The sequence below is a fragment of the Macaca mulatta genome, chromosome 6 (genome assembly GCF_049350105.2).
Source record: "Macaca mulatta isolate MMU2019108-1 chromosome 6, T2T-MMU8v2.0, whole genome shotgun sequence".
Lineage (NCBI taxonomy): Eukaryota > Metazoa > Chordata > Mammalia > Primates > Cercopithecidae > Macaca > Macaca mulatta.
In genome coordinates, this window is record NC_133411.1 from 46,690,803 (window position 1) to 46,715,387 (window position 24,585).

Genomic DNA, 24,585 nt, shown 5'->3' on the forward strand with positions numbered 1-24,585 from the left:
TTAACACTCAGTCACTCTTTGAGATGATTTGCCAAGTAGGTAATCCTTATTTAACGTGCATGTATTTATTTTTTCCACCAAGTAATTATAAAATATGTACTATCTGAGGGTTGGAGTCATAGAGGAAGTCAAGAAAGATAGTCCTTGCTTTTTCAGATCCTGAGTTCATATAGCAGAACAGGGAATGAACAAATAAATATTAAGGGCAAATAAGACAATATAATAATATGCATACAACAGAAACACTGATGTGATTGATGGAGAATGACTAAGAGGGAACTAATCTGGATGAGTTTCTCAGGGACGGCCTCTGCAGGAGATAACATTTGTATTGAGACTTGAACAAAAGAATGGGCTAGTTATCTCTTAAAGGTGTTTCAACAATTTGTCTCTAACACACACAAAAAGATAAATCACCTAATTTTTGCCACGAAAGTGAAAATAGGAGAATGCTTTCAATAAAGTAGTGTTTTTGAAATATAAGCTAACTGAATTAATATTATATGCATGGTATGAGATTTTTGTAAGAGCTTTCAGAGTTCTCACAAATGAAGTTCTTACTGCCATTTTACATCTTCAGGCTTCATAGTATTCAAACACATTGAAAGGAAAGTCTGAGGTATAAAATGGATAAAACATAGTATAGACTTAACTGATTATGAATATAGACTAATTTTAACTTTCTTTACCACTGCATTTTACATTCTTTCTCTATTTTTAGGCAAAAGTCATTTGTATAAGTTTGTGAGACACTGAAGGTATGACCTATTCTTCACTTTTATAAGTTTCCGAATTCCCAGACTTGTATTAAATCACTGCTCTTAACTATATATTAATGTCTCAAATTATGCAATACTTTCATAAGCTTTCTTATTTAATGAAGTATTTTAGGTTAAAAGTCATACTATAAGATAACATGATTGTTGACATAAAGTTGAATTTATGATGAGCAATTCTAATCATGTATATTAGATGTGTGCATACACATTCTTATATTTTTATCTTTTGTCACAAAATACATATCGAATAATCGAACTTTGCCCTTCTGGATATCCTAGTTCACTCATTCAGCATTTATTTGTCATTCAATGTTTTCTATGTGCCAGGCACTTTCTAGACACTAACAACACAACAGTGACCCAAACACATCTTTGCCTAAGTTGATTCCTCCTCTCCCAAGTGAAACACAGCTTTTGAAAGGTGAATTGATGTGTTTTACTACTTTTCAGACATTTTTTAAATCTATCACTGTGACTCGAATGTAGTAGGTACATAATACTCCAATTTGATGTTATATTTCCCATCGTTCTTGCTAAACTTCTCTTCAAATATCAGTTCTGGGTTTTTAGACTCAGCGTTATTTTAGTAATAACTTTTGTTATCTCTCTGCCATATGCTTCTTTACTTTCTTATTCTACTCATGCTTTTTCCCTTCAAATAAACTGTTAACTTATGTATAGCATTAAACTTAGACCTTTGTGTGATTCTGACATTAGAAAAGCAAAAGCTGAAGAGTAGGGAAGCACATGGAGAAACATTGCTTTCACCTTTACAAGGTGTTAACTGACTGAGCATTTCATGCTTTCACTTCTAGGATCTCTCATTTTATTAAGCAGTCATGATTCCTAGTATGATTTTCATTCATAACTCTGTTAAAGAAGACCTTTAACTCAGTAAATATTTCATGACTTCCTACTGCATGCTGGTTACTAGAGATACAAGGATATTAAGCACAGTTCCTATCCTCAAGAAGCTCATAGTCTTTAAAGAGATGATCAACTAACAAATGATAAATGCTGTGATAGAGACAGAATAGTCACAGAAAATTTATGAATGAGGAAAGGTAATTTATAAATGGTAAAAATGCTTACAGGAAAGTAGAAGGTAAGCTGAGTAGAAAGGATTGAAGATAGGGCAGCAAGAAGAAAGGCAAAAAGGCCATCAATAGCATTTATTTTCCAGGAAATTGTCAATAATACTCTATAGATGAAGCATTAATGTGAAGAAAGGAAGATTAAGGCAGGCCATGAAGAGCCTCTGTGTCATATGAAGTTTGGGTGTTTTCCCTGCAGGGAATAAGAGGTCATGAGCAGGTTCTAAGAAGAAAATTACATTGTCAAATTTGGGTTTTATATCAATCAATATGGTAGCTCTGTAATGGAATGCATTTTAGCTAATTGACATTCAAGCCAGGGAGAAAAGTTGTGACAGATGTTGAGGTAATGTTGAGAACCTGAATATGGCATTTGAATATATAAAGAAAAAATATTAGTTACAATTTAGCAATTGAATGGTTGTAGGAATTGAGGAAATAAAAGGTTTGTTGGAGGATGCACATAAAAGTGAAAAGTGGACATTTTTTTCCAGTGAAGATAAGTGTAAATTATGGTGTGGCAAGAGGAAGCATAGTATTTAATTCATGTATGTATTTATTTATTTCTTGAGACAGAGTTTTGCTCTTGTTGTCCAGGCTGGAGTGCAATGCAGTGATCTCTGCTCACTGCAACCTGCGCCTCCCAGGTTCAAGTGATTCTCCTGCCTCAGCCTCCCTAGTAGCTGGGATTACAGGTGCCCACCACCACTCCCAGCTATTTTTTTTTTTTTTTGTATTTTTAGTAGAGACTGGGTTTCGCTATGTTGGCCAGGCTGGTCTTGAACTCCTGACCTCAGGCAATCCACCTGCATCAGCCTCCCAAAATACTGGGATTACACGCATGAGCCAATGTGCCTGGCTAGGAAGAATAGTTAATAAAACACACATGACACAGAAAATGTTCTGGTTATCTTCATTATGTATTACGTTGATAATTTTCTGCATAGAAGAATACTTCTCATTTAAGAGTACACATTACTAGGGTTCATTTTTATACTCAGTTGTGCTGTTGACTTTCTGCAGTCCTTTAGTGAGATTTTATTATGGAATCCTAACTTTTCCCTGCCTTCTTAGAATATATCCTTCAATCTGTCTTGTCTTTCTGTCTTTTGATTTGATATTTATTCCTGATACCGTCTGCTGGATTACCTTTTTCTACTTGCTATGATCTGTCTCATTCTACTTTGAACTTCTCCAGGCCCCTGAGAATCCAGTCTGGTTCCAGTGTCCTGAAATTCTGCTTTGTTTGTCAAGAAGATTTAGATTTAAAAGGCAAAGCATGTTGATAGAGTTTTTTTTTTATTTTTATTTTTTCTCAACAACTGATACCAGGGTCTTCAAAAAGCTCATGGAAGGTGCATATCATGAAAATGGATTTCCCATTTTCTTGATCAAAATAAATTTGTAGAAACTTCTTACAATACATCTGAATAGGATCTAGTTTGAGGCACTAAGAAAAATAAGACATCAGTTTTAAAACAACCTCTCTCAGAGAGATACGAATTATAAAATTGAAGTAGGAGTAAACATCCAATTTATACTGAAGCTTGGATGGAAGAATGAGCTATCCATCTATAAACTGCTAATTCGTTTGGGGCGTTGTTTCCATAGAGTTTTAGTAAAAAATCCTTTTTGCATTCCCTCAATGAGATTTTAACTAGAAAACATTTCCTTGACTTCTTGGAATATATCCTTCATTCTACCTTATCTTCCTGTCTTTTGATTTGATCTTTATTCCTGATACTGTTTTGTAAAGAATCTTTTACAGAAATTTTATGGAAACAATGCCCTAAATGAATCAGCAGTTCACAGATGGATCACTCATTTTAACAAGGGATGAGACAGTGTTGAAGATGAAGCCCACAACAGCAGATCATCTGCATCAATTTGCAAGGAAAAAAATTCATCCTGTTTTTGCCTTATTTGAAGAAGACCAATGATTAATAGCAGAAACAATAATCAACATCGTAGACATCTCAGTTTGCTCAGCTTTCACAATTCTGACTTAGTAATTAAACGAAAGCAAACTTTCCACTCCGTTAGTACCAAAACCATTGCAGCCAGATCAGCTGCAGATAAGAGCAGAGTTTTCAATGGAAATTTTCAACAAATGTGATAAAGATCCTGAAGCATTTCTTCAAAGAATTTTAACTGCAGATAAAACATGGCTTTGCAAGTATGATCTTGAAGACAAAACATGATAAAATAATGGCTGCCAAGAGATGGAAGTGGTCCAGTCAAAGCAAAAGCAGACTGGTCAAGAGCAAAAGTGGCTCATGCCTGTAGTCTCTGCTACTTAGGAGGTTGAACTGGGAGGATCACTTGAGCCTGGGAGGTAAAGGCTGCAGTGAGCTATAGTTGCACCACTGCATTGCAGCCTGGATGACAGTGAGAACCTGTCTCAAAAAAAAAAAAAAAAAAAAAAAAGCAGAAGTTATGGTAGCAGTATTGTGGGATGCTCAAGACATTTTGCTTGTTGACTTTCTGGAGGGGCCAAGGAACAATAACAGCTGCTTACTATGAGAGTATTTTCAGAGAGTTAGCTAAAGCTTTAGCAGAGAAACAACCAGGGAAGCTTCGCCAGAGTCTTCCACCACTACCACGCTCCCACTTACTCTGCTCATCAAACGAGGGCAATTTTGTGAGAGTTTTGATGGGAGATCATTAGGCATCTACCTTATCATCTCAATTTGTCTATGCTTGACTTATTTTTGTTTCCTAACATTAAAAAAATCTGTAAAGGGCACCCATTTTTCTTCAGTTAATAATGTGAACCAGACTGCGTTGACATGGTTAAATTCCCAGGACCCTCAATTCTTTAGGGATGCACAACATGGCTCGTATCATTGCTTACAAAAGGGTCTTGAACTTGATAGAGCTTATGGAGCTTATGTGGAGAAATAAAGTGAATATTTTTACATTTATCTTTTAATTCCATTTTCTACAATCTTTTTGAAATCTCATATATTATTTCTTTCCTTTTTTTTTTTTTTTTTTGAGATGGAGTCTTGTTCTGTCACTCAGGCTGGAGTGCAGTGGATCTCACCTCACTGCAACCTCTGACTCCCAGGTTCAAGCAATTCTCGTGCCTTAGCTTCCCAACTAGCTGGGGTTACAGGTGCATGCCACCACACCTGGCTATTTTTTCTTTTTGTATTATTTAGTAGAGATGGAGTTTGCCATGTTGGCCAAACTGGTCTCGAACTCTTGATCACAGGTGATTCACCCACCCTGGCCTCTCAAAATGCTGGGATTATAGGCAGGTATGAGCCACTGCTCCTGGCTTATTTATTTCTTTTAACAAAATATAAAAAATTCAATTATATTTCCCAAAGCAAAAAGATTTATACATTCTAATTTGATTGAGACATTTGTAGGGAAAATAAACTAACCAATAGCAGATATTTAGCCTCATATTTTTAAAACTCTTAACTGGTATCTTATGGCTATTCAAAAAATATGAAAAACTTTTAGTGGGTACAGAAATTTAGGTAAGTTCATAATTGGTGAAGATATTAGTTGGAATACAAATATTTGTTATTTAACTTATAGTAAATATACTAGGAATTTTAACAAAATTTGAAAATATAGACGAAATATTCCTTGCACATAGGAGACTTTCAAGACAAGAGTGGAGAAAACAAATATGAAAAAAATAATAACAACATGGGTAGAATGGATAAGTAGCACTCTTATATTATGGACGAAGCACACTGAGGGCCAGAGAAAGGAGATATAAGATCCAGTCTCACAGCTAATCAAATAAGATAGATAGAAATAAATAAGTATTGTTTGAATTCAATTTTTTTCCAAGAGAGGAGAGACATTTATGGAACACTTGTATTAAAGGTAAGAAATTATAACTTATTTTTTCAAAACGACAAGTTGCACAATTTTTTTGTAGGCCACTTTGCAACAGACATGGCAGTGGGGGAAAGGAAAGCTGGAGATTTAGCTGGAGTCAGAGTATAAATGGACTGGAAGATGAGCTTAGGGAGTCTATACTTGATTCAATTTATAATGTAAAGATTGAAAGTTTCTGAGCAGAGAAATGACTAACTTATGTAAATAAAAGATTAATTTGACAGTGGTATTTTAAATGGTAGTCAGAGAAATCAGACCAAATGCTGGAAGTCAAACTAAGGGAACAGTGAAAATAGTCTATGTGAGATGCTTTAGTTTAGGACAATGGCAGTGGGAAAGGAAGCAAAGGCATGAGTGTGAGATGTATTACTAAAGTTAATTGACAGCATTTGATGATTGGATGTACAGAGCACAGAAAGAAAAGCTGCAAAATGGGACTAAAGTTTTACATTCCAAATAACTTGTGAGAATAACTAAAGAATGTACAGAGAGACTTTTAGAGATAAAATGGCTTAATGATGGAAGAAAAATGACTTCATTACATAACCTACTACATGTGTGGTTGCAGGGGATATCATTTAGCTTTTAAGAAAATGAAGTTTAAGGCAGGAACTTAGAGCTACAATTTATAGAATTGAAATGTGAGGTAATATAAATAAAAGATAATAAATTCAAAGATACAGAATGAAAATCCAATGGCTCAGAAATGTTGCAGTGTTAAAGAAGTCAAAAAAAAAAGATATATACATATATGTATGTGTGTGTGTATATATATATATAGAGAGAGAGAGAGAAAGGGAGAGAGGGAGAGATTCAGAATCTGTGTTTTGTTAGCAGCATAAAAAGTGGTCCCAGCAGCTCAGAAGAATTGCTAATTCTCATGCTGTTGTTAATAAAGACATACCTGAGACCAGGTAATTTATAAACAAAAGAGCTTTATTTGACTCACAGTTCAGCCTGGTGGGGGAGGCCTCAGGAAACTTACACTTATGGTAAAAGGGGAAGCAAACATGTATTTCTTCACAAGATGGCAGCAAGGAGAAGTGATGAGCAAAAGGGGACGAAGGCCCTTATATTACCATCAGATCTTGTGAGAACTCACTCACTATCACAAGAACAGCAGCATGGGAGTAACTGCCCCATGATTCAATTACCTCCTACCAGGTACCTCCCATGACATGTAGGGATTATGGGAGCTACAATTCAAGATGAGATTTGGGTGGGAACAGAGCCAAACCATATCATTCCACCCCTTCCCCCTCCAAAATCTCATGTCCCCACATTTCCAAACCAATCATTTCTTCCCAGTAGTCCCCCAAAGTCTTAACTCATTTCAGCATTAACTCAAAATTCAACAGTCCAAAGTCTCATCTGAGTCAAAGCAAGTCTCTTCTGCCTATGAGCCTGCAAACTCAAAAGAAAGTTATTTACTATTATGAGGGTATAGGTATCAGGTAAATACAGCCATTCCAAATGGGAGAAATTGGCCAAAATGAAGAGGCTACAGGCCCCATGCAAGTCCAAAATCAAGCAGGGCAGTCAAATCTTAAAGCTCCAAAATGACCTCCTTTGACTCCACGTCTCACATCCAGGGCATGCTGATGCAAGAGGTGGGTTCGCATGGCCTTGGGCAGCTCTGTCCTGTGGCTTTGCAGGGTATAGCCCATCTCCCAGCTGCTTTCACAGGTTGGCATTCATTGAGTATCTGCAGTTTTTCCAGTTTCAGGGTGCAAGATGTTGGTGGATCTACCATTCTGGGGTCTGGAGGATGATGGCCCTCTTCTCACAGCTCCACTAGGCAGTGCCCCAATGGGGATTCCCTGTCGGGGTTTTGACCTCACATTTCCCTTCTGCACTGCCCTAGGAGAGGTTTTCCATGAGGGCCCTGTCCCTGCAGCAAACTTATTCCTGGACATCCAGGCATTTCCATACATCCTCTGAAATCTAGGTGGAGGTTCCAAAACCTCAATTCTTGACTTCTGTGCCACTGCAGGCTCAACATCATGTGGAAGATCCCAAGGGTTGGGGCCTCTGAAGCCTCTGAAACCACAACCTGAGCTGTACCTTGGCCCCTTTTATCTATGGCTGGAGAAGCTGGGATGCAGGGCACCAAATCCCTAGGCTGCACACAGCAGGCAGCCTATGGGCCCAGCTCATGAAACTATTTTTTCCTCCTAGACCTCCAGGCCTGTGATGGGAGGGACTGATGGGAAGGTCTCTGACATGCCCTGGAGATATTTTCTCCATTACCTTTGTGATTAACATCCACTGCCTTGTCACTGATGTAAATTGCTGCAGAAGGCTTGAATTTCTCCCCAGAATGTGGGCTTTTTCTTTTCTACTACATGGTCATGCTGCAAATATTTCAAAGTTTTATGCTCTGTCAACTTTTGAACACTTTGCTGCTTAGAATTTGTTTTCCACTAGATACCCTGAATTATTTCTCTCAACTTCAAAGTTCCACAGATCTCTATGGCAGCGGCAAAATGCCACCGGTCTCTTTGCTAAAGCATAATAACAGTCACCTTTGCTCCAGTTCCTAACAAGATCCTCATCTCCATCTGAGACCACCTCAGCCTGGACTTTATTGTCCATAGCACTATCAGCATTGTGGTCAAAGCCATTCAACAAGCCTCTAGGAAGTTTCAAACTTTCCCACATTTTACTCTCTTCTTCTGAGCCCTCCAAATTGTTTCAACCTCTGCCTGTTACCCAGTTCCAAAGTTGCTTCCACAATTTCAGGTATCTTTGAAGCAGTGCCCAACTACTCTGTACCAGTTTACTGAAACAGTCTGTTCTCATGCTGCTAATAAAGACATACCCGAAAATGGGTAATTTATAAAGGAAGGAGGTTTATTTGACTCACAGTTCAGGATAGCCAGGGAGGCCTCAGGAAACTTACAATCATGGCAGAAGAGGAAGCAAACATGTCCTTCTTTGCTTGGTGGCAGAAAGAAGAGGTGTCGACCAAAAGGGATAAAAGCCCCTTATAAAATCATCAGATCTCATGAGAATTCACTCACTACCAACAACAAGGCCTGGGGGTAATCATCCCCATGATTCAATTACCTCCCATGGGGTCCCTCCCATGATAGGCAGGGATTGTAGAAGCTACAGTTCAACATGACAGGTCATTGACAACTTTCAAATGAACAACTTTGGTAAAGAAGCTAAGACCAAATCACGATTCAGTGAGTACACAGAAACCTTTTGAGAAGATTGGCAGTAAAAGAAAGGAGAGGGCAAAGCAGTGTAAAAACTATGAATAATCAAGAACAAGTTATTTTGTTCCAGGAGTGATCTGAATATTCTAGTGGGAAGAAGGAAGATTTCTAGGGAGGAATAGAAAGATGATGCAAAGCAAAGAGGTGGTTATTAATGTTGCAAAGTGTTTTAATGAGATAATAGGAAATGAACTGCTCATGGCAAGTCATTCTGTTATCAGGGTCCATGAGATGATCCAGGAAAGTGAAGATTGGAGGAAGAATAGGAATCAAAAAGAAGAATCAGTTTGATAAGAAAGGGAGAGAAAAATGGGGATGATATGGACAATGAGGCCACAAGAAGGAATTTTAAAGAGCCAGAAATACAGAAAAGAGAACAGTCTGAGAATCACAAATAGAAGAGCAATTTTCCAATACTTTTTTCCACAATTAAGAGCTCATATATGTGAGAAGCTAAAGAAGATAAGGATAAAATATCTTAATATTAAGTTTAGGTTTTTCTTTAGAGTAACATAGACTAGAAGATTCTCCATGAAGAGAGAAAATAAACAATGATCATGTATTACGGATACTGAGGACAATAAATCTTACCTCTCTCAGAGGATCATTGAGTTCATTGAGAATATTTTCCTCATCAAAGATTTTGCCTTGGTATCTGTGTTCATAGTAATCATGTATCTTCTGACGCATATCAGCTGGTAACTTATGGAATGACATGTATTGTTCCACTTGCTTATACTGTAAGGAAAGAAAAATAAAATTAAAAAAACATTGTTAGGCTGTATGAGAAATCATATTATTTTATTTGCTATATTTAATAACATTTGAATACTCAGTTAAAAAAAAAAAGAAATCCTTTAAGATGAAGGAACCCGGGTCGAATGAACCTATTTCGTGTTACATAATTTATAAGGCATTTTATTTAGGTGAACATTTCCTGTAAAGAACTAAGATACTGTGGAAGGGAGTTAAGAGTGAATTTAAGGGAGTAACTACAAAAAAAAGAGCCAGTGATGGGGCAAAAACAAAATGTTATACCATTTTTTAAATTGAGTTCTGAAAGAAGTATGAAATTGATTGGCTCTTGGTTTTAAGAAAAATTTATAACTATGGAGAGTATAATAGTTTTTATCTTAGGCTTTTTAGCAAAAGATCAGAATCTAATTAAATTTGGAATTGACAGGTAGGGAGCTTGGCAGGTATTTGCAGATCATACATACTTCAGCAACACAGATGCCCTGTAAATTACTGAGAACTAAGAGACTGTAGCAGGCTTCCAATTTAGGATTTAGGAGAATATCATGGTGAGACTAGATCCAAATTACTGTATAGCTGAAAGTTAGCTTAGACACTGAAGTTCATTTAAACAAGTAGGCCTCAACTGTGATTTTTTTAAGATCTGGGGAGGGCGTTGCTTTTTTGACATATCTGCCTATTTATATTTATACACACATGCGCGTGCACACACACACACCCACAGAGAGAGAGAGAGAGAGAGAGAGAGAGAGAGAGAGAGAGAGAGAGAAAGAGAAAGAGAGAGAGAGAGAGAGAGAGAGAGAGAGACACAGAGAGAGAGAATTTGTTTGTAAGTAGCATCCCTGCATCCTTGATAGTCAAACAGGACCATATAAGCATGGATATTACCTGGGTGCCTATTAGAAGAGAATAATTTCAAGCCTCATCCAAGACCAATGGAATAAGGATTTGCATCTTAAAAACCTCTCCCGATGATTCACGTGCATAGATATACAGCTTAAAGTTTGAGAAACAATCCCTAGGTGTTTCAAAAGCAGGGGGTCATAAGACCACACATTGAAAAAAATTAATTAGGTTTAAAAATTTTGTTTCATTGTATAGACGACAGTTTTGAGTACAAATTTTAATAGCTGGTAACACAACTGAATAAAGATGTCAAAATAATATTATTTCCTCATGTAACACACATTTGATATATTTTACATGGAAAAGATTTTCTGAAATATTTTCTTGATAACACAGCTCTGACTAGATCTAGGTCTCCTGAGCTTTGCCCATAATTATTGTTTTTTTGTTTTTTTTTTTTGAGACGGAGTCTTGCTCTGTAGCCTGGGCTGGAGTGCAGTGGCCGGATCTCAGCTCACTGCAAGCTCCGCCTCCCGGGTTTAGGCCATTCTCCTGCCTCAGCCTCCGGAGTAGCTGGGACTACAGGCGCCCGCCACCTCGCCCGGCTAGTTTTTTGTATTTTTAGTAGAGACGGGGTTTCACGGTGTTAGCCAGGATGGTCTCGATCTCCTGACCTCGTGATCCGCCCGTCTCGGCCTCCCAAAGTGCTGGGATTACAGGCTTGAGCCACCGCGCCCGGCCTGCCCATAATTATTGTAATTGTACTTGGTAATTGATAATAGACCTATCTAATGAGAAACAGCAACCCATTGTATTGCATTTCTTCATTTTTTCCTACATACTTTCATTTTGCAAAAAAAAAAAAATATTGTTTGAACATTCTCTTTTGAACACTAGTACCCTCAAATGAAATATCACTTTGTCATGAGACTTTCTTTGATAACCAGACTGTCCATCAAACTGTTTAAAGCCTGAAGGCCTATGTACATCGCTCTGAAGTAACTTGCTTGCTCGAACACTGCTTGGAGTGGTGAGAATCTGAAACCTTAGCTGACACACTGAAATCTTCATTTCTACTTTCTTTTCCATGCATCTCAGAAATACAAGGAACAGCACTGAAACTTAGTAGCATTTTATTCATTTTTGGGAATTTTGTGCCTGTATACAAAGGCCTACTAATCTAGGGAAAACATAATCTTCTCTATCTCTATCTCTGAATTTGGAAAATTAATCCTTTTGTAGCTAAGTACAAATGTTATATATATAGTTATTTTATTTTTTATGAAACTCAGGGTTGATCTAATCTATTTGTTTTTCCTCACACAAGTCATTTAACCCTTCCAGACCTCATTTATGAATCAACAATAAGAGAGTATTTGACTAAATGATCTTCCTTTTCCTTTCAAACTAAAAATTTAAAGTTATATGACAATTTCTTATCATTTATTCATATTAAGTTTGAATTTTAAGCTATATTACTATTTTAAGCATTCAATGACTCATAGTAATTATCGATCTAGCAAACATTAAATGATTATTGTATGCCAGTAGTTCTGAAGGTGTGGTTGCCAAACCACCAATAGCACATGGGAATTCTTCAGAAACACACATTCACAGTCTCCACTCCAGACCTACTGAATCAGAAACTCTACATTTGAGACACAGCAGTATGTGTTTTGACAGGTCCTTCATGCACAAAAATGTCATAATCGTTGCTATATGCCAAGTACTGTGATATCTCAGGACATAAGGAAGCATACTTGAGTGAGCATGGCGGAAACAAAGTAAGTTTAGTTTTCAGCAAGTTAAGTTTCAGATGCCCATAGCACATCCTAATGCCTCTATGTAGGTCAGGCACTCAGAGAAGAAAATATATACAGCATCGGTGACTGAGAAGTCACTAAGGGAGGATGTGTCAAATGAGGAGAAAAGGTTAAAAAGCGGAACTTATGTTTTAAAAGTAGCTGAGCCAGAAGGTTGATTAAGTTAAGGGTATTGTTAATACCTGCCAAGGTGTGAGAGCAGAACCAGAAAAACATGATTAGAAAATCCAAAGAAGGATTAAGTTTCACAGGGGTTATGGTCAAAAGAAATCTATCCTAAGAAAACAGGTACTGAATAATGGGCAGTGAATTTGGAAATTAGGTAGTAATCTCTGTTAGAATACAACACATTAAAAATAGGAGCTTTTTCTTTTTGTCTGTTTCCCCACACCTAACAAGACTTGAAGAATGTATGAAAATACCACTTCCATGTGATGTGAATAAAAATAACAAACTATTCTTTGAAAAGGACACTTAGTAGTGGTAGTCAGACAGTGAAATAAACTAGATGTTACAAGTAATGCATAAGTTGGCAAAGTCAAAAAATGATAAAATGGCATACTTTCTAATAGTTGTAGTAATATATTGTAAGCAAAATATGACTTAATATATTTAGATTTATTTATATTTAGACTTAATATAATAGATTTTTGAAAAGCAAGGATGCCAATACAATTCTTTGGAAACATAAGATCAAAAGTTTATTCCATCAGATCTAAATATACTATAAAATAATTACCACTTAAAATTCTAATATGTTTTTATTTTTAAAACTTTCTGTATAATTACAAAAATTGATAAAAGTATGCATGTACATGATTATTAAAAATGAGATCTAACAAGAGTGTTTATAAAGAGTGGCAAGGATCCACTTTCAAACCCACCAGTCTCACTTTTCCATGTTAAAAGGTGTTTAATTCATGTCATTAAGCAACATGCTTGTTTCCATTTCTTATATAATTACAGGCATTGTTTATAAACTAACTGTCATAAAATGGGGTTTTGCCACTTATAGTACCCCAAATCTTCCTTTCTCATGCTATAGCTGTGTCACTAGTGTTAATTCTTACCCTAGCTTGCTTTGTACCTTTATGCACCATATTTGCTATTATTTCTTGTTCAGATAACTCTAAGATACTTTATCAGGTAAAAGTAAAAAAACTCCCTCCTTCACTTCCATTTGAAGACTCCTGTCACCTCTATGTTATAATGTAAAGGTAGATTATAACTTTGTTCCTATAATTGAAACTTCCAAACTCCTAAAGTGTTAACATAACTCTGGCCATATAAATATTTACCACAAAGCCAAATGGTGTATTTGATGACATTTCCTTTCTTGCTCATTAGCGGATTAACAAGACTTGTTCATCCAGTGGATTTGTTAATCCTGCACTTGCTGATTACATTTATTTCTTGAGTAATTAGCCTTTAATCTAGTATTATTTTTTCTAGCCTCCTTATCCCACCAGATAGACATCAAGTTTTTTCTTCAAAGATTTTCCTATAGAATTTCTCTTTACGACATCCTTGGTTTGGCTCAGTATTCCTAAATGCCATGTTTCTCTTTTGGTTTATTTATTCATGTTGCTGGAAAAAATCCCCAAGTAAACAACTAAGAAAGATGGTATGTTTTCTGAATCTTTCTTGTCTGAAATTGTCTTTATTAAACTCTCAAAGTTGACTCCATATAGAATTAATTCTAAGTTGAACTCCTCTAGTTGGATGTTGAGACTTTGGATCTCAATTTGATCCTCTATGCTGCATTCGATTTTTTCCTTATCTTTATTTAATGTATTTAGTCCCTGCATTTTCCTCTACCTTTCTCTGCATTCCCTACATTGCCTCTATATTCCCCCAACATTTCCCCTACATTCTAGAATATTTTCTGAAATTCTTAGAAAACATTTTAAATTCCTCCTCCATGTTCATTGATCATTTATTTCTGTACTTTTAATATTTTTAGTTTAAAAATATACTAATACGAGATTTTTAAAAATGAGTTTTAGTCTGCCTTTTTTCTCCAAAATATGTGACACGTCTAAATGTGAATTCAAAATTATCCTCTAGATTTTAGTTTCAGTAATGTCTTTGGTGACCTTTCCCTATATATGTATGTTAGGAGTAGGGATCATACAAAGCAGACTGTAATGATTTGTGCTATGGTTTGGATAGCACTCTCCAAACTTCATGTTGAGATTTTATCCCCAGTGTTGTAGGTGGGATCTATTGGAAGGTATTTGGGTCATAGGGGTGGATCCCTCAAGGACAAAGATTATGCCCTCCCTCAGGCGTGAGTGAATTCTTACTCTATTAGTTCCCTAGGGAGCTTGGTGATAAAAAGATTCTGGCACCTCTTCCCTCTCTCTCTCTCTCTCTCTCTCGCTTCCTTTCTTACCCTATGGTCTCTGCATACTCCTGCTCCCCTTCACTTTCTGCCATGAGTGGAAGCAGCCTGAGACCCTCACCAATACCGATGCCCAAACTTGAACTTTCCAGCCATCAGAATCGTGAGCCAAATAACCTTTCTTCTTTATATTAATTACCCAATCTTAGGTTTTCCTCTCAGAAAAATGGACTAAGAGAGAGGATAATGGAAAATATAAGTGGCAATGGAAATGGTAAATATAATAACCATCATGCTCTGTCTATGACTGAGAACTAGAAGGATAATTGAAGGGAATAGAAGGCATGGCAAATGTAAGCAATCTAAAGAACTTTCAAATCACATTTATATTGTTTTTATATCCATGAAATTATACCCTTATTTATAAAACTGAAACACCTTAGTTTATCCCCTACTCCTTCATCCCAATCCTTACAATATCACCAAATTATGTAAGTTTTACCTACCAAAATTTTCAATAATTTTCCATTTCTCTGCATCAACATTCTGGTCAAAGCTACTCTCTCTCCTTCAACTCATAACCAGCTTCTTAACTACATTCACTGTACCTGTTTATACATGTCTTCCTCCAACTCTAACTCATTTTCCATGATTCAAACAGGACATCTTTTAAACATGTTAATCTAATTGTCACCCCTAAAGGAAACTAAAAATATTTCACCCCAAAATATACCTCTTTGACATATTTTGAGTTGGCTGTTCAGAGGGCCTGCAGACAAGAATAGCCCTACAAAGGTGTCTTTTGTGGAGAGATTTGCATCTGTGGACTAAATAAAGTGAAATAAACAACAGATGCAAGCAGACTTTTCCTGAGGCCCACCTTGTCAAGGTCCTGTAAGATTAATAGAGAGTCTGAGACCTTTTAAGATCTGACAGAGAAACATTTACCATAGGCTATCACCTGTTCTTTCTGAGGGCTGCTACCTGTACATCTGCACAACATTGCCTTTACCCCACGCCTTTCTTCTTCTGCTCTACCTCTGACAATCTGTCTTGGCATGCTATAAGCCCCTATTCTTTCTGTAACCCCAAGATGGTATAAAAGCATCAATAATCTGGCATTTCTTTGAGTTCTCACATTTTGTATGACTCCTGTACATACATGTGCAGATAACAAATTTGTATGCCCTTTTTTCCTATTAATCTAGTACCAGTTTGTGTTATAGAGTCAAATTACAGGTCTTCAGGAATAATTTTATGCACTTTACATTCCTGGAAGACAGGGATAAGAAGTTGTACTTCCCATTGTATTAGAAGAGCAAATCACATAAATTGAAAAATATCAAATTATTAATAATTACTCATCAAATCAGATGGAACTTTAAGTTCATGATTCTAACCCCATGTCTCAAATCTATAAAATACGGTCTATAAGAAGTTAACTTTTTACTTTCAGGAAGCATATATATATATATATATATACACACACACACACACACACACACACACACACACAGATAGATGTATCACCTGATTTATAATATCTCAAGATAATTTTACAGTGTAGCACATGCCCACAGTAGAGTCTTGCCTGTGGGGTATCTATATGTACATTGGCATCAATACACACCATCTATTATTTTTGTGAAACACAAGTTAATATGTTTTTTAAAAAGGCAAAAGACTTTTTGGTGAGTGATGGAACTAATTTCCATGTTCAAATAAATCATAAATGCTACATTAATTAGCTATTTGAAAGTAGGCTACACTATAGAGCTTATTTAAACTTTATTTCTAGGACAATCTATAGTATCAGATGAAAGCTATAGACCTTCATTTGCCAAAATAAACATGCATGAAAATGTGTTATGATTTCAAGGGTGTTTACACATATCTGAGTGTCAATTTAAAAATATCTGAGTATCTTAATCGACCACATTAAGTTTTATTGGCATTGTAAAACTCCATGAGTGCTGGAACCAGTGGTGTCTGTGTTTAATCTACTCTATATTCTTGACTTTTGACTTTGAGTATATATATATTTTTTAACTTTTCAGTTTTTCAGTTTTTTTATATGTCAGTTTGAGATGATAATATCTAACATACTGGGTGCTGTGAGAATTAGTAGTGATACCGAATGTATGTTATGTGATAAATAAATAATAAATGGTAATTATTAGAAAAATCATTAAAAAGCAAACAGGTTAAAAATCCAGTTGAGTAAAAATATATGTCTCATTCTCAATATAAACACAGCAATGCTAAAATAGTCTCTGAAGTGACATTTTTCTTACAGAATTAAAAAAACTGTAAATTTTATATTCCAGTGACTACATGTGTTTTAAATGTAATTTGACAAATAATAATAAATAATAAGAAAATATTTAAAATTGTTTGCTCATCAAAGACCAACAATCAACTTTCCTTTTAACTTTTTTATGTTTAAGTAAATTATCATTGGGTTTATGACTAATCTATCTTAATTTTTACCAAGAAAAATTCTAGTATTGCCAGCTATTTACACAGCAATTGAAGCCATAAATTCTCTTTATTATCCTATATATAAAAATACATAAATTCATATAGAAAAGCTGGGTAATATGCTAATTCGTTTAACAAGTATTGTTTCTAGAATTTTCGAAGCAAGATTGAATCATTTTCAAGAACTATGCTATAAATACAGCAACATCTTCAATGCATATCTTTGAGAATTTTTTTTTTCTTAGCAAAAATGTGTCACTGGTTATTTTATGAAAAAGTTTTAAGTTGCATAGTCTTTACATAGTAAGTCATATAATCATAAAAAATAACATGAAATCTTCCTGAATTTGATTTTCAATAAAACAAATGGAAAAACAAAAAAACAACACACAAAAAAACTAAAGGAAAATCACAAATGAAGGAAAGCAGGTGGTTTAGAGATTTGTTTGTTTTTTAGCAGAAGTTTGAGTCAGATACTCCTATTTTATCTTCATTTTATATTTCCTTTTTTGGAAAGCTGGGTAACAAAACGTAGATTTTTCTATGGAATAATGAATTCTTTAGCTCTCAAAATATGGAAAAGCTTTTTTGAAATAAAATATGTATCTACTTTGCATGGAAAACAGTCAAAATTCCAACTGAATGTAATTTTATTTTATTTTATTTTATTTTATTTTATTTTATTTGTTTTGTTTTGTTTTGTTTTGTTTGGTTTTTCTCTGAGATGGAGTTTCACTCTTGATGCCCAGGCTGGAGTGCAATGCCATGATCCTGGCTCACTGCAACCTCAGCTTCCCTGGTTCTAGCGATTCTCCTTCATCAGCCATAGCTGAGATTACAGGCATGCACCACCATGCTCAGCTCATTTTGTATTTTCAGTAGAGCGGGGTTTTACCATGTTGGTCAGACTGGTCACGGAAACCTCGGCCTCCTGGGTTCTAGCTATTCTCCTGCCTCAGCTGAAGCTGGGATTACAGGCATGCACCACCATGCCCAGCTAATTTTGTATTTTCAGTAGAGATGGAGTTTCACCATGTTGGTCAGACTGGTCTTGAATTCCTGACCTTAGGTGATCCACCTGCCTTGGCCTCCCAAAGTGCTGGGATTACAGGTATGAGCCACCTTGCCTGGCCCCAACCCAATGTAATTTTAAAATATTTGTAGAAAATATTACAAGTAAAACGTGTTATTCTTCCATTCAGAATAACCTCTTCCAACATAAATAAACATTTGCTTTCTTGCTTATGGAACTTAGCTATCCATTCAGATATTTCACAAGAAACTATACTTTCATCTATGTAAAAATGCAGAATTCAAAAGAACTTGGAAGTTATTTACACTACATAGTTTTTCATTTATCAATTATTATTATTATGTTTTTATTTGAAAATGGCCAGGTTGAGCATTGTTTTTGAAAAGTCAATTTAACGCTGTTTAAGACTTAACTAAGCATGTAATTGAAAAACCAGTGATGATGAGACTTTAGTGTATTTAGCAATTAGAAGAGAATCTTTGATTACAAAGCAAGTAAATTGTCCATCTAAAACATCTTTAGTATGTTAATTTATTTGTAATTATGGAGTAAGAGTCAAGCATTAGATGATTGGTAGAAGTAGAAACAATCATCATAACCATTGTAACACAGCTAAATGTGTGCTTGAATATTTTTAAAATCCTTTAGTTTTCCTGCTCTAAATGACTTTAAACTTTATTACTATAGTTTTGCTTGGTGTGTTTGTTTGTGTGTGTGTGTGTGTATCTGTGTGTAGGGAAATGATCTGGCCCTGAACTGAACAAGAGTATGGACAGATATAACATGCCTACCGTGGTTAACTCAATCTCTCTTCCATTTCTTTTTTTTAATTGAACCATTTAAAGCATTTTATGCTGTCTCAACTTTCCTATTTCCTTCCCTCAACAGTTTCTTTCACTCACAGAAGATGACTTTACATAGAATTTCAAAAAGAAACAGAAGCTTTTACTTAATATCTACTAACTCATTTAGAGAGAAACTTATTTTTTCTCCTTCTGTCCTTATTTCTCTTATAAACAATGAAAGAAGTGTTTCTCATTCCATTTAAAGCTACTCTTTCAGCTGTGTTTGAATGTCCAGTTACAATAATTAAAATCATAACCATATCTAACCCTTGGATATTAAATGCTATTTTCCTGACTCTCGACTAAACCTTCTACTCATATTTACCTACTTAATCCTCACAACAACATTAAGAGATTGCTATCATTATCTTCATTTTACAGATAATGAAATTGAGGCACAGAGAATTTAAGTAACTTGTATAAAGTCACACAGCTAATTAGTGCTGAAGCCAGGATTTGAATCCAGGGAATATGGCTTCAGACTCTGTGTTCTTATTTATTGCATGACATTCTTGTCATCAATAAATGACTCTATTAATCACAAGTAGCCCTCTACTTACCAAACTATTTTTCTTCTCTCCTTTCTCAACCAATTTCTTGAAAGTGTGGTCTACTTTCATTATCTAACTTTCTATTTCTTATTAAAACCTTTAATTAAAGCTTCCATTCCTTCTATTTCACTAATAATACTCTCACATTTACATTATTTCCTGATTACTACCATGATACTTAATTAGATATTTCACAAATATATACATATATATTTGTGATCTGAATATATATCATACATACATATACATATATATATATTTATATATATTTGTTATCTGAATAGTACTGAACACCGGTGGTTAACACTATTGATGTCCCATGCAACACCTCTATCCTTGCAAGCTGACCCACCTCTGACCTCAACTGTACCAATGGTGGAAAGTCCATCTCAGGATTTTTGCATCAGGGCTCTCCGGGAACTCTAGAAAACTTGCTCAGCTCAACCTACAGTTGCATGAACTTTTTGGGGGGTAAGGAGAGGTGTATGTTACACCACATAAGGCAACGTTCAACCAATGAAGGACTGGAGTCTCCAGATTAATAACAGCCCCTATCCTTCAGAGAAACAAGTATAAGGTTCATTCTACACAGTTCCTCAGAGAGTGTCAGTAGGACTCACCCCCAATTGCCTATAACTAAAAAAAACCCTCAATAATATATCTTTCATTAGATTTCCCTTTTTTATGGTGATATGGTTTGGCTGTGTCTACATTCAAATCTCAACTTGAATTGTATCTCTCAGAATTCCCATATGTTGTGGGAGGGACCCAGAGGGTGGTAATTAAATCATGGGGGCCGGTCTTTCCTGTGCTATTCTTGTGATAGTGAATAAGTCTCACGAGATCTGACAGGTTTATCAGGGGTTTCTGCTTTTGCTTCCTCCTCATTTTCTTTTGCCGTCACCAAATAAGAAGTGCCTTTCTCCTCCTGCCATGATTCTGAAGCATTCTCAGCCATGTGGAACTATAAGTCCAAGTAAACCTCTTTTTCTTCCCAGTCTCGGGTATGTGTCTTTATCAGCAGCGTAAAAATGGGCTAATGCACATTGTCTTACTACTCCTGTTTCCTAATCCTGATTCTTAAAATTCTTCCTCAATAAATTACCCACCCCAAATTCTTTTATTAGGCTCTGCTACTAGGAGATTCCAAACTAAGACAGTATTACAAATTGAGTCCTTCCTCCTAAGACATCTTTTCCTGTGGCTTCTCCATCCACATATGGTTCTGACTTTCCTGTTTCATCTTTGGCTGCTCTTTTAAGTCTCATTTGTTGGCATCTTTTAATAGTTGGTATTTCCAAAGACTATGCCCAAGGCCTTCTTTTCTTTTCACCTTACATATTTTCCTTGGGCAATCCTTCCCACTTATATGACTTCGGTTACTATCAATATACCACCAATCCTCAAGTCAATGGTCCAGCAGAGACCAAATCCCTGGTCTCGACTTGTAAGCTTGTCTTCCCTTTCAACATCTACCCATACAACATGTTTCACGAGCACATCAAACGCAAAATTGAAATTGTCTTAGTTTTTCCTGAATGTCTTCTCTATCCAACCTACAACCTAAGCTATAGACTTGGTTTTGAGTACACTCATTTTTCTGTTTCCAATGTATTTTACTTTTAATTTTCACAAGCTAACCACCTTGTCATTTGGGAGTTAATTTGTAACGCCACTTTCTCTGAGTAATTTTCCCTAATGCTTGTCTTAAACGTTAACGTAAATTAAAATAATATGAGAATCTTGTTAACATGAAGATATACATTCAGTATGTATGGGGTTGAAACTGAAATTTTAGTATTTCTAACAATATTCTAGATGATTCTAATGCTGGTAGTAAGAGAATTACAGTAGTTGATATTTATATTAGATTAGATGAGCTATTTATTCTCCTATAACATCAAGTATTTCCCATGCATTGGCTGTTTTCACACTATCATAATTTCTACTGAAATTATCTGTGTTCTTTGCTACAACAGCTTCCTGAAGGTGCTCAATAATTGATTAATATGTCCTAAAATATTATTTATTGTCAAACATATTTAGTCTTTGTTGAAAATAAGCTTTGAAGTACTTTATTCACAATAGCAAAGACTTGGAATCAACCCAAATGTCCATCAGTGACAGACTGGATTAAGAAAATGTGGCACATATACACCATAGAATACTATGCAGCCATAAAAAAGGATGAGTTTGTGTCCTTTGTAGGGACATGGATGCAGCTGGAAACCATCATTCTTAGCAAACTATCACAAGAACAGAAAACCAAACACTGCATGTTCTCACTCATAGTTGGGAACTGAACAATGAGATCACTTGGACTCGGGAAGGGGAACATCACACATCGGGGCCTATCATGGGGAGGGGGGAGGGGGGAGGGATTGCACTGGGAGTTATACCTGATGTAAATGACGAGTTGATGGGTGCTGACGAGTTGATGGGTGCAGCACAGCAACATGGCACAAGTATACATATGTAACAAACCTGCACGTTATGCACATGTACCCTAGAACTTAAAGTATAATAATAATAAAAAATAAAAAAATAAAAAGTGCCATTTTTCATATGATCAAATATATGTAAAGCATTTAAACTCTTTTACACATTTTTATTTTTATTTTTCATTTTATATTTAGGGAATTCATGTGTTTGTTTGTTACATGGGTATTATATGCATAATGGTGGTGATTGGGCTTCTAATGTACCCATCACCAAAATATTGAACATAGTACTCAATAGGTAATTTTTCAACCCTCACCCACCTCCTATTCTTCACCCTATTATCTCTATCTTTATGTCCATATGTACTCATTGTTTAGCTCACATTTATAGGTGAGAACATGATATCTGATTTTCTGCCTCTGAGCTATTTCACTTAGAATAATGGCCTCAAACTCCATGTTGCTGCAAAGGACATGATTAAATTATTCCTTATGGCTGTATAGTATTCCATACATATATACCCACATTTTCTTTATCCATTCAACTGTTGGTGGATACTTAACGTTGGTTCCATGACTTTGTCATTGTGAATAGCACTGTGATAAATATATGACTGCAGATGTCTTTTTAATAGAATTATTTATTTCTTTTTGGGTAGATACCAAGCACTGGGATTACTGGGTTGAATAGTAGTTCTATTTTTAGTCCTTTGAGAATCTCCATATTGTTTTACTTTTTTTTTTTTTTTGATTTTTGATTTTTTTATTTTTATTTTATTTTTTAAAATTTGTTATTATTATTATACTTTAAGTTCTAGGGTACATGTGCATAACGTGCAGGTTTGTTACATATGTATACTTGTGCCATGTTGTTTTATTATACTTTAAGTTCTGGGGTATATGTGCACAATGTGCAGGTTTGTTACATAGGTATACATGTGCCATGTTGGTTTGCTACACCTATCAACTCCTCATTTACATTAGGTATTTCTCCTAATGCTATCCCTCTCCCAGCCCCCCACCCCCCAACAGGCCCTGGTGTGTGATGCTCCCCTCCTTGTGTCCATATGTTCTCATTGTTCAACTCCCACTTATGAGTGAGAACATGTGGTGTTTGGTTTTTTCTTCTTGTGTTACTTTGCTGAGAATGATGGTTTCCAGTTTCATCCATGTCCCTGCAAAGGACAGGAATTCATCCTTTTTATGGCTGCATAGTATTCCATGGTGTATATGTGCCACATTTTCTTTATCCAGCCTATCACTCATGGGCATTTGGGTTGGTTTCAAGACTTTGCTATTGTGAACAGTGCTGCAATAAACATACATGTGTGTGCATGTATCTTTATAGTAGAATGATTTATAATCTTTTGGGTATATACCCAGTAATGGGATTGCTGGGTCAAATGGTTTTTCTAGTTCTAGATCCTTGAAGAATCGTTGTCTTCCACAATGGTTGAACTAGTTTACAGTCCCACCAGCAGTGTAAAAGTGTTCCTATTTCTTCACATCCTCTCCAGCATCTGTTGTTTCCTGACTTTTTAATGATCACCATTCTAACTGGTGTGAGATGGTATCTCATTGTGGTTTTGATTTGCATTGCTCTAATGATCAGTGATGATGAGCATGTTTTCATAAGTTTGTTGGCTGTATAAATGTCTTCTTTTGAGAAGTATCTGTTCATATTCTTCACCCATTTTTTTGACGGGGTTGTTTGTTTATTTTCTTGTAAATTTAAGTTCTTTGTAGATTCTGGATATTAGCCCTTTGTCAGATGGATAGATGGCAAAATTTTTCTCCCATTCTGTAGGTTGCCTGTTAACTCTGATGATGGTTTCTTTCACTATGCAGAAGCTCCTTTTTTTTTTTTTTAAGTTTATGTTCTAGTGTACATGTGCACAACGTGCAAGTTTGTTACATATGTATACATGGGCCATGTTGGTGTGCTGCACCCATCAACTCATCATTTACATTAGGTATATCTCCTAATACTATCCCTCCCCGCTCCTCCCCACCCCACAATAGGCCCCAGTGTGTGATGTTCCCCTTCCTGTGCCCAGGTGATCTCATTGTTCAGTTTCCACCTGTGAGTGAGAACATGTGGTGTTTGGTTTTCTGTTCTTGTGATAGTTTGCTGAGAATGATGGTTTCCAGCTGCATCCATGTCCCTACAAAGGACACAAACTCATCCTTTTTGATGGCTGCATAGTATTCCATGGTGTATATGTGCCACATTTTCTTAATCCAATCTGTCACTGATGGACATTTGGGTTGATTCCAAGTGTTTGCTATTATGAAGAGTGCCACAATAACCATACGTGTGCATGTGTCTTTATAGCAGCATGATTTATAATCCTTTGGGTATATCCCAAGTAATGGGATGGCTGGGTCAAATGGTATTTCTAGTTCTAGATCCTTGAGGAATCGACACACTGTTTTCCACAATGGTTGAACTAGTTTACAGTCCCAACAACAGTGTAAAAGTGTTCCTATTTCTCCACATCCTC

General features: G+C 35.9%; 1 protein-coding gene across 1 annotated transcript in view; it reads right to left on the minus strand.

The window, feature by feature from the left end:
* Positions 1-24,585, minus strand: part of HCN1 (hyperpolarization activated cyclic nucleotide gated potassium channel 1) — a 434,655-nt gene that overhangs the window by 70,365 nt on the left and 339,705 nt on the right. The window contains exon 5 of the mRNA XM_015140004.3: positions 9,553-9,699. Within this exon, the coding sequence (XP_014995490.1) occupies positions 9,553-9,699 (147 nt within the window). The remainder of the gene's footprint in view (positions 1-9,552; positions 9,700-24,585) is intronic.